This window comes from Anarrhichthys ocellatus, unplaced genomic scaffold (assembly GCF_004355925.1).
Source record: "Anarrhichthys ocellatus isolate YVR2014 unplaced genomic scaffold, GSC_Weel_1.0 scaffold1602, whole genome shotgun sequence".
Taxonomy (NCBI): domain Eukaryota; kingdom Metazoa; phylum Chordata; class Actinopteri; order Perciformes; family Anarhichadidae; genus Anarrhichthys; species Anarrhichthys ocellatus.
The window spans coordinates 1-10,435 of NW_022281576.1; the positions used below are offsets into that span (position 1 = coordinate 1).

The 10,435-nt window shown below is 49.0% G+C and overlaps 2 protein-coding genes and 1 long non-coding RNA gene across 5 annotated transcripts; 2 read left to right on the forward strand and 1 right to left on the reverse strand.

The window, feature by feature from the left end:
- Positions 1-11: 11 nt before the first annotated feature.
- On the forward strand, positions 12-2,690 carry LOC116377720 (dynein beta chain, ciliary-like). Of its 3 annotated transcripts, none has more exons than XM_031839427.1 (8): positions 12-391; positions 456-575; positions 956-1,099; positions 1,187-1,345; positions 1,416-1,652; positions 1,744-1,913; positions 2,034-2,161; positions 2,587-2,690. In XM_031839427.1, the coding sequence occupies exons 1-8, from the start codon at positions 365-367 to the stop codon at positions 2,598-2,600; spliced, it is 999 nt and encodes a 332-aa protein (XP_031695287.1). In that variant the 5' UTR covers positions 12-364; the 3' UTR covers positions 2,601-2,690. The 3 variants fall into 3 exon arrangements, with proteins under 3 accessions (XP_031695287.1, XP_031695288.1, XP_031695289.1); XM_031839428.1 differs by having other exon boundaries at positions 1,482-1,652; XM_031839429.1 differs by lacking the exon at positions 456-575.
- A 220-nt stretch (positions 2,691-2,910) lies between these two features.
- Positions 2,911-8,951, reverse strand: LOC116377721 (transmembrane and ubiquitin-like domain-containing protein 1). The gene is made up of 4 exons (XM_031839430.1): positions 7,929-8,951; positions 4,905-5,039; positions 3,840-4,334; positions 2,911-3,627 (listed from the first exon to the last, which is right to left on the reverse strand). The coding sequence occupies exons 3-4, from the start codon at positions 4,289-4,291 to the stop codon at positions 3,276-3,278; spliced, it is 804 nt and encodes a 267-aa protein (XP_031695290.1). The 5' UTR covers positions 4,292-4,334; positions 4,905-5,039; positions 7,929-8,951; the 3' UTR covers positions 2,911-3,275.
- On the forward strand, positions 8,084-10,171 carry LOC116377722 (uncharacterized). The gene is made up of 4 exons (XR_004212233.1): positions 8,084-8,326; positions 8,473-8,654; positions 9,948-10,030; positions 10,127-10,171. It is a non-coding gene; the product is annotated as an uncharacterized LOC116377722 (long non-coding RNA).
- The last annotated feature ends 264 nt before the right edge of the window (positions 10,172-10,435 follow it).

A 10,435-nucleotide genomic window follows, 5' to 3' on the forward strand; every position in this document is an offset into this window, starting at 1 on the left:
GTATGTATATATATGTATATATATATGTGTATGTATATATATGTATAGCAATCCTAAGGCACGAAGGATACATCAGATGTGTCCTCCAAATCTGGGACCAGAAGGCTGCATTCGTCGGCTGCATTTGAAGGAGTCTTCAACAAAAATGTGAAATGGGACAGCCTAGTCGCAGCGCTGTGACGCAACCGATCTACGAATGCAGCCTCCGAAGGATGCAGCCCCTGAATTGAGACACAGGTTATAAAGCAGTGGGCTGGTCTCTCTACCTGTACTGTGTGTGTGTCCAGGTGTGCAGCAGCTGGTGGAGGAGAAGAGAGAGAGACTGTTGCTCATCCACTCCTCAGTGAGCCGGGCCAGAGCCAACATGGCCGTCGTGACACGCATCACACAGGTCAGAGTTGATCTGTGAGCACCGTTAGCCGTTAGCAACCGGTGCTAAGGTTCTTCTCCTGCAGGAGTGGGCGGAGCTTCACCTGCTGCAGCGCTCAGGTGACTCACTGCTGGAGGTCAGTGACACAGAGCAGACCTACAGACGCATCAGAGCGGAGGGAGAGGAGGTGCTCAGGTTAACTCAGGTAGGGAGGAGGAGGGAGAGGAGGTGCTCAGGTTAACTCAGGTAGGGAGGAGGAGGAGGAGAGACAGGAGGGAGAGGAGGTGCTCAGGTTAACTCAGGTAGGGAGCAGGGAGAGGAGGTGCTCAGGTTAACTCAGGTAGGGAGGAGGAGAGGGAGAGGAGGTGCTCAGGTTAACTCAGGTAGGGAGAGGGAGAGGAGGTGCTCAGGTTCTCTCAGGTAGGGAGGAGAGGGAGAGGAGGTGCTCAGGTTAACTCAGGTAGGGAGGAGGAGAGGGAGAGGAGGTGCTCAGGTTAACTCAGGGAGGAGGAGGAGAGGGAGAGGAGGTGCTCAGGTTAAGTCAGGTAGGGAGGAGGTGCTGATATGACTCTTCTGTGTCCTCAGGTGAACAGGAGTCTGTACGGAGCTGAAGTCTCCTCTGAGTCCTGGATCAAGTACCTGGACCACATCGATGACCAAGTCCAGGATGGACTGTTCCAGCTGGTGCTCAGATCACTGACCTTCTTATTGGACAACATGAACCCACAGGTACACACACCTGGAATCTGAGGAATTCAAAGTATGGAGGCTTCTCTATCATCAATATGTTGTTGGATTTAAAGTGTCTGTGTGCAGAGCTGCAGTGTGTTTCTGACGGTCAGTCTGCAGCTGCAGGAAACAGGAATTGTGTTTGAGCCGTCAGTGGGCGTCGGCCTCTCTGACCTCCTGCAGAGCATCTACTCAGCAGCCAGTCTGCCTCTCAGGGTCTCTGAGAGACGCCACAGCAACTACCAGGTGAGTCTGACATCACTCACTCTTTGCAGGCTGCTGTTTCTGAAAAATAATCTGTCTGTCTGTCTGTCAGGTGTCCCTGCAGCAGAGTCCGGATCTCTCTGCCTTGGAACAGGAAGTAATGCATCGCCTTCTGCAGGTGAAGGAGGAGGCAGAGCGTCTGTCGGCGGGGCTGGACAGGTATGCGTACCTGTGGCAGAGCGACAGGAGGGAGGTGATGCAGGAGTTCCTGATTTACAGCAGACAGCTGGGAGACGAGGAGGTGGAGGTGGAGGAAGCCCCGCCCACCCTGAAGGACTTCCAGAGAGAGGTGAGACACACCTGTCCAGGTGTTTTAATCCAGAGAGAGGCGAGACTCACCTGTCCTGGTGTTTTATTGCAGAGATGTGTTTCTGTTTCAGATCGAGTCTCTCCACAGACTGAGCAGAGAGGTGACTCACCTGGATGACATCATCGTTCTGCACAGCTGGCTGCAGGTGGACCTCAGAACCTTCAAAGACTCCCTGCTGTCAATCGTACAGGAGTGGAAACACCTGTACATGGAGTACCTGCTGGACTCAGTCAGGGACAGGTGAGCCCACCTGAGAGCTGCTGAGTGTGATTCTTAAGTTTTAAAAGGTGCAACACAGAAGTTCTTAAGTGTGTGTGTGTGTGTGTGTGTGTGTGTGTGTGTGTGTGTGTGTGTGTGCAGTCTGCAGCAGGTGACTCACCATCGTGGCGATGATGAAGAGTCTTCATCCAGCTTCCCTCTGACAGAAACCATCTTCCTGCTAGAAGCTGCAGGAGTGGAGCTACCTGAACACCTGTCAGCTCAGCTAGGTAGTGACATCACTGTAGCTCCGCCCACACCTGCCCCGACACAGGAAGTCACATGACACCGTCTAAAGACTGTGTGACGGCTTTATTCTTTTCATTGCATCTCTGTAGTTTATTTACCTGTTCACACACCTGTCTGCGTCACGATGTAGTTACTCCGTGTTCTGTAAATCACACACAGTCAATCAGCTCATTGCGTTAACCTCAACACCTGTTAATGGCGCCGCACCGTGAACCGCCACATCTTGAACCATTCGGCACGAATACACAAACCGTTACAGCAGCAATGTTTGTCTAAATATCAGGAATTATTGTTGCATACATGTCATTATGGTCCTAGTTTTTAGTTTTGATTCAGTTGGCGTTATTTGTTTGTCATTGTGGATCAACATCCATCATGAAGATCATATTGTTTCTCTGTGTTGCAGAGTTGATCACCTGAAGAGGAAACGGCTGACTCAGAAGACTCCTGGAACATTAAATGTATTATTTCACTGGTTCCTGTGATGATTAAAAGTTTATTTGATTCTGATCCTCTGAGTTTTGTCGTGAACATGAACTAAGTGTGTTTTGTAGTGAGTACAGTCTCAGTCCAGATGTTCAACCTCTGTCTTGGAACTTTGTGGGTTAGTCTGAGAGAGTGAACATCTGGACTGAGCCGATGTCTCAGGTCTATGCTCCGAACTTTAAAGAGTAAATGGACTTTAATAATTCTTCAGTTAGATTCCAGAGACACAAAGAACCACAACAAGATAAATAAATGATTTAATAGAATTTCTTTCTTTCTTCAAAAGCTGTAATTGACACAAAAGACTTTCCATCCAGCAGGCAGACGGGTCCGGTCTACAGTCTGGTAGGGGTCTGACACCTTCAGCACCAGAAGGAACCAGACAAACCAGAAAGTAAAAGAGGCACGATGATGAGAAACCTAGAGAGAAACGTGATCTAAAAAACAAACTAATTAAAGTCCTCATAACACTCGCTGTCTCCATGGCAACAGAAAAAACAAATTAACTATCAGCGTCTGTTTGAAGTCTCGGCTGGCTCTGAGGTCAGAGGTCCACCCCGGCTGCTGCCATCACCATACAGGCAGAGGCAGCAGCCAATCAGAGAGCAGCTAGCGGCGGTAGACTCCGAAGGCCACCAGGCTGAGGAAGATGGTGACGCCGACCAGCGAGGCGGTGGCCGGGGCGGTGAAGAACTGCCTGTACTGGATCTGACAATACCAGAGCACCGACAGCATGAGGACCAGCAGGGGGACCATCAGGCTGCCCACATTCAGAGCCACCTGCACCTGGTCCACGGGCCGAGGCCCCCCCGCAGCCCCCCGGCCAGCGTGCGGTGAGATGTGACAGTGCAGGACACAGTTATGAACCAAGTTCAGGGAGGCCAGAGTCTGAGCGTCGTCCTGCAGCAGCTGACCCTGATAGATCAACCGCACCTGCTGCTCCTGACCCGCAAAGTAGGTCCTGAAAGGGTAGAGATCAACAGGTTAAAACCAGCACTAACACTCCCCTAAAGTAGTGGTGTAGTAGAGGTACAGTAGTGATGTAGTAGTGGTACAGTAGTAGTGGTACAGTAGTGATGTAGTAGTGGTACAGTAGTAGTGGTACAGTAGTGATGTAGTAGTGGTACAGTAGTGATGTAGTAGAGGTGCAGTAGTGATGAAGTATTTTGTTACCGTTTGATGTATCCGATGGTGTCCTGTGGTTTGACCTGAGCTGTTCTCTCTGTGTCGTTCAGAAATTTCAGTCTGACCACCATGTTCCTCTGAGAGGATGAAGAGTCTTCTCCTCCTCCTCCTCCTCCTTCTCTGTTCCTGATACCATCTCCTCCTCCCTCCTCCCGCCTCCCTGCCCCCTTCTCCTCCTGGGTGGAGGTGTTGGTGGGCAGAGCTTCTGTCAGAGAGCTGTCACTCACAGAGCTGGAGGGTGAGGAGGATGAAGAGGGGGGGCTGTCCTGGTGGACGGGGCTGGTCCCAAGTGAGGGGACGGGGCCTATGGTGGAGGTGAACAGGTGTTCTGGGGGCTCAGAGGTGCGGGTGGAGATCCAGGCGAGCAGCAACACCAGGAGGACCAGCAGAGAGCAGAACAGCAAGGTCACCTCGTCTCCTACTCCTTCAATCAGAGCCATCGCCCCCCAGCAATGCCCGCTGAGGTCAACACAGGTCACACACCTGCACAAAGGGGGCGGGGCTTATCAACAACAATACACTGAAGGTTTTACTGTAGAGTACACTACATGGCGTACAGTTAGTGTGCACTACACGCCAGACAGTTAGTGTGCACTACGCGCCGTACAGTTAGTGTGCACTACGCTAATATTGATTATCTAATAGTACATAATAATGTAACTTCAGAGTGAGTATTCTACGTTAAGTACATTCTGCTGGTTGTACATACATACCTATACTTCAGTAACTTTTTGAATGCAGTATTTTTAACAGTACTTGTACCAGAGTATTTGTAGTGTGGTATTAGTACTTCGACTGCAGTACAGGATGTGAGTACTTCTACTACCACTGCTTGTTGTACTAATATAACGGACTCAGGTGTGAGTTACCTGCAGGTCACGTGATCAACTGGTTATTATTGATTCAGATCAATGCTACAAGTCTGAGCTAACCGCTAACAGCCGGACAGGAAGTGGGCTATGCTACATGCTATGCTACATGCCAACAGCTCTCAGCGTCAGTTATGAGCTAATTAAAGAAGCTACGGATGAATAAGATGAAACACATACTTACTGTTAAGTTTATAAACCTCACATCACAGAGAGTTAGCCTGCAGGCTAATCAGGCTCATTCGGTCCGTCCACACATTTCTTCTGCCGCGTCTTCTTCTGTGGTTTTCACGCAGCGATGACGCGCTGCTGCAGCCTGCTGGTCATCAGAGTAACTGAACCTCAGAAATAGATGGATGGATGGATGGATGGATGGATGATATATAGATAGATAAGCTTCATTTTTGTGAACAGAGAGCTGATGAGCCAAAAAGCTCCAGCTTTTTGGCTCATCAGCTCTCTGTTCACAGACACAAAAATGAAGCATAGAAAGAAAGAACACTGTACCTACTGTGAAACATGGAGGAGGCTCGGTTATGTTCTGGGGCTGCTTTGCTGCATCTGGCACAGAGTGCCTTGAATCAGTGCAGGGTACAATGAAACCTCAAGACCATCAAGGCATTCTGGAGCGAAATGTGCTGCCCAGTGTCGGAGAGCTTGGTCTCAGTCGCAGGTCACGGGTCCTCCAACAGGATAATGACCCAAAACACAGCTCAAAATACCCAAGAATGGCTAAGAGCACAACATTGGACTACTGTGAAGTGGACTTCTATGAACCCTGATCTAAATCCTATTGAACATCTGTGGAAGGAGCTGAAACATGCAGTCTGGAGAAGGCACCCTTCAAACCTGAGACAGCTGGAGCAGTTTGCTCACGATGAGTGGGCCAATATACTGTACCTGTTGACAGGTGCAGATGTCTCAATGAGTTACAGAAATCACTTGATTGCAGTGATTGCCTCAAAAGGTTGTGCAACAAAATATTAAGTTAAGGGTACCATCATTTTTGTCCAGGCCATTTTTATTTATTATTTTTTTTTAATGATTCTGTTGAACCACAATTCAAAAGCAATGTCTGATTTTCATTAGTTAATTTTCAGTACATTTTTATTTATTATTACTTTTGTCAGTTTCAAGTTATTTCAGTGACCATTGTGGGTTTTTCTTTCTTTAACGGAAGGGTACCAACAATTTAGTCCACGTGTGTATATGGCACTAAATAGCGCAAGTTAGATATTATTGTAATGTTCCGGACCTTTGCACAAGGAGATTTTCTCAATCTGGACCTTTTGGAATTTTAATTGAATACCCCTGGTGTAGAAAATGTGAACACGATGGTAGAGAACGGGATCGAGGTGAACGATAACTTACTACCCGTAAACGTCACTGTGTCCAACGTTCCACCGTTTATTAGAGACGAGGCAATAACCAGAGAGCTGTCCAAACACGTGAAGGTAGTGTCTCCAGTTAAGAGAGTGTCCTCTGGGTGTAAATCTCCGCTGTTAAAGCACGTGGTGTCTCACATGAGACAGCTCTTCGTGATCCCGAACAACAGGAGCAGGGAGGTAAACCTCGTGTTCAAACTCACAGTAGAGGACTTTGACTATGTGATTTTTGCAAAGACTGATGACTTTAAATGTTTCAGTTGTGGAAAAGAAGGACATCAGAGTAGAGCTTGTCCTGAGAAAAACGGTTCAAATAAAGACCAGAACCAGAACCAGAAAGGTACTGAGGAGGGCAGAGGGGACAAGCAGGACGGACAGGAGGGGACAGGTGGGGTCCAAAAGGGGAGGGAGGAGGGGACAAGTGGGGCCCAGAAGGTGAGGGTGGAGGGGACAAGTGGGGCCCAGGAGGTGAGGACAAGTGGGGCCCAGGAGGTGAGGGAGGAGGGGACAAGTGGGGTCCAGAAGGTGAGGGAGGAGGGGACAAGTGGGGCCCAGGAGGTGAGGGAGAGTACTGGAGGACAGGTGGAGACAGGTAGTGAGGTGGACATGGAGGGAGACGAGGAGCAGCTCAAAGCCCCTCAGCTGAAGAGGAAAAAGGAAGGAAACAGTGGAGACTCACAGGCAAAGAAAGTGGCAACGAAAGGAAGTAGAGGAGCAGCTGAGTGTGAGTCCAGTCTGGAAGAGGACTCTGAGTCCAGTCAGGAGGAGGACTCTGCTGCTGACAGTGAGCTCTCTGAATACAGGGATGGCAGCTGTAGGAGCTCTGAAGGCTACAGTGTGGAGGAGAGAAAGAGTTATCTGCTGAGGAGTAAAAATGTAAAATGAGCTAAAGTGGAGGACTACTTCTCTGACAAAGAGAAGCTCTCCAACTGTCAGAGCACATATGAGCAGCAAAGACAGAGGAGGTCTCACAAAGCAGGAAGGCTTCAGGCTGAAGAAAATAGTTCAGAAAATAAAGAAAGAGCTGAACAATGATTGAGTTAACTGAGAATAAGTTCTCACAGTCTAAGTGCAAGTCAAAGACAAGTTTCTGTTTGTTGGTTTTTATTTATTTAACCGTTTTAAATGTAAAGAGACCGGAGCCCACATGCTCACACTGGCTGCTTCAGGAACCGCTGGTGAACGGAGCCAAGATGGACATCCAGGACGGCACGACTCCAGGTCTGAGCAACATGCTGTGCTCCACTGGGACCACTGCCCTGAGGGCGATGGTGGAGGTATAGCTGTTCCTGGACTGAGACGCACTTGCAGTGGCTTCTCGGGATGATGATGATCCCGAGTAGGTGGGCGGAGAGTCTGACGGAGGACGAGGTTGAGATCCTGAAGGAGGACGACAGAGGAGAGGAAGCTCCTGACTCTACAGATCTATTTCCAGATCTAGGATTTATTCCAGAGCTGAATGGGGTCTCAGGACCATCATTCAGTGAAACAGAGTCTAAACTCTTGGACCTCCACACAGGGAACGGGTGTGAGAGCCGACACTGTGAGCAGACAGAACCTGAACATGAACAACAGTATGAACAACATGCAGGATTCATTGAGAAATGGTGCAACAATGAAGCACAATGTTGTGTGTCTGGAGATGAGCTAACATACAACGCTCCTTGAAAACATAGTGAAGAGAAACTGTTTTGATTGTTTTGTTTCTAATTGATTGCCATGGGAACTTTTTGTTGTTCTTTCATGTTTTAAGAATATAAAGGTTTCTAAAAATCTCTCTCTCTCTCACACACACACACACACACACACTCTTACTCCCTCACCTGGGTCCCAGAGGAGGACAGGTGTATCAAACAGCTGGATGTATTGATTGATCAGTGATTAACTTCACAGCTCACAGTGTGGAGGAGAGAGAGAGGACCAGTGACTCGGTGAGGTCAGACCGGTGACTGGGTCAGATCAGACCGGTACTCCGTGTGTTGTCAGCGGGCAGGATGTCATGTGGATGCGGGCTGCTGGTCCCCCTATGCCGGCTCCGAGCCGCTGATGATGAACACCTCCACAGGCCGGGTGAGGAGACCTGACAGCCGGCCGCCCTGATGCCTCTCCGCGGTATCTCTGGTTCCTCCTCTCGGAGCCGTGAGACAGCCTCCAGCCGCCGGTCCTCTGTCTCACCGCCGGTCTCCAGCATCTGGACCCGGACCAGGTGACAGTCTGGCGGGTAGGTTTCCGTAGAAAGACGCTGTCGCAGTTATTTTTTAACATAGTAACTGAATGTTTGCATACATAGAATGAAATAATAACTATATATGTGAGGTATCTCTGGTTTCATCCTCCGCCTTTGTCTCCTCATGTTTTCTCCCGGAGGTCCTCCCCCTGCGGCGCGGGGCGGAGTTTCATACCGGACTAGACGCTCCTTTTGTCGGATTCGTTTCGAGCGGACTCCCCGGGGTTTACGGCCGAAAAACACACACTTCGAGAGCCCCGAAATAACCCGCGGTAGCCCAGCGGTGCGCGGTGTTTACCCGGGTCTCTGTCTCTACCTAAAGGTGAGTCGTCGGTGGTGATTTTAGACAGATTTAAGGTGTTTTCTGCTCCCTTGTCCCCGAGTCAGCAGAACGTTCATGGCGGCTCGTCAGTGAAGGTTTGTGGGGCAGCAGCTGCTTCTCCTTCGGTCCAGAACCACACGAACGTTTCCACGTTTTAATCCCACAATCTAACACCCGGACACGCGGATGTCGAAGGATTAAATCATTTAAAGCAGATTTTATTTTTTTATAAATGATTTTTTTGCTGCACGTGTCAAATGTTTAGTTAAACAAAATAAGCGTTTCGATGAATTCTGTTTTTATTTTATTTTCTTCGTTTTAAAATCATCGCAGTTTTTCCACATTTTTTCCTAAAATGGTTACACGCCAGCTCGTCTAGAGGAGCTGTTTGCGTGCCAGCGGAAGCTGCGTGGAGACTCCTGCCGGAGGACGGACGCCATTACCGGGCAACTGGAGCCTGACGGCCCGCTGGGTTCACTCCACGTCTCAGCTCCACAAAACGTCTCGAAAACACGGAACTAAACCCGGAGATGGACGTTTATTTGATGCAGCATCATGTCAGATTGTCACTAAGGGTTTTTGTGTGATTTCGGCCCGTAAACGGTTCATTTTTAACAAACTTGAGCGGAGTCGAACACCGGCTCTCTACCGCCCTCCGTGCTTTATTTTGGGTGAAGCACATTTAGAAACAGGCCGTTTTTAAACTGATTTTACAGTAACGGAAGAGCTGCATTGTGTATTTCATTCCAGCCGAATCGGTGAGTTGCTCGTGACAGTCGGGGAACATGTTTATATTGAAGCGCTTTTTGATTTAAATTGACAGATTTTTAAATGGAGTTTAACTCAAGCTGCCCTCTGACTGACCAGTCGCATATTATATATCATATATTATATATCATATGTCATATATCATATATATCGTCCTCCAGCGGGAACAGAGGCTGGAATCTGAACCTGTCGCCCCAAAGTCTGACCTTGTTGGCGGGCCGCGGTGACGCACCACAGCCGGGGACCGGTCCTCTCGGCCGGTCAGTCAGGCTCCGCAAAGCTGAGGGCGGGCAGAGACACCGGTTATCAGAGTGTTAATAATGTCGTCTGTTATTATTAATTATTATTATAATATTATAGGGACGTCACGAAGTGTCTTTAGTCACAACTCGAGTTCCACTGTTGATGAGCTCCATGACAACCGCTGATGATAACTAATCATAGTCTCTGTGTCTCTCTATGATTCTGTCTCTGTCTCTCTCTCTCGCTCTCTCTGTCTGTCTGTCTCTGTGTGTGTGAGTGTAGACGGACTGCTCTCCATCATCGCTGCATGATGAACGGCAGCAGCGTCTCGGCGGCTCAGAGCTCCAGGATAAAAAATGAACCAGGTAACCTTTGACCTGCTGTGACGTTATCAACACCTGAGGTCACAGCTGACGTGTGTGTGTGTGTGTGTGTGTGTGTGTGTGTGTGCGCGCGCGCAGATGACTGGACGAAAGAGGACTGTCTGACTCTGCTGGAGAAGATCCGCTCTCAGGTGCCGGACACAGACAGCATGAAGTATAAAACCACCGAGTCGCACTTTGACTGGGACAAAGTTAGTTTCGGCAGCTTCACCGGAGAAATGTGCCGCCAGAAATGGCAGAAAGTTTCCTCCGAGGTAAGAACGTTAAGTTTACTCCGAGGTAAGAACGTTAAGTTTACTCCGAGGTAAGAACGTTAAGTTTACTCCGAGGTTAGAACTTTAAGTTTCCTCCGAGGTAAGAACGTCAAGTTTCCTCCGAGGTAAGAAC

Bases quoted from the DNA above. Each gene is read 5' to 3' on its own strand.
- LOC116377720 (XM_031839427.1), top strand. From the start codon at position 365: ATGGCCGTCGTGACACGCATCACACAG. The intron at 392-455 runs GTCAGAGTTGAT...CTTCTCCTGCAG, and splicing joins TCGTGACACGCATCACACAG to GAGTGGGCGGAGCTTCACCT. The intron at 1,653-1,743 runs GTGAGACACACC...TTTCTGTTTCAG, and splicing joins TGAAGGACTTCCAGAGAGAG to ATCGAGTCTCTCCACAGACT.
- LOC116377721 (XM_031839430.1), bottom strand. From the start codon at position 4,291: ATGGCTCTGATTGAAGGAGTAGGAGACGAGGTGACCTTGCTGTTCTGC. The intron at 3,628-3,839 runs GTAACAAAATAC...CTACCCTTTCAG, and splicing joins ACCATCGGATACATCAAACG to GACCTACTTTGCGGGTCAGG.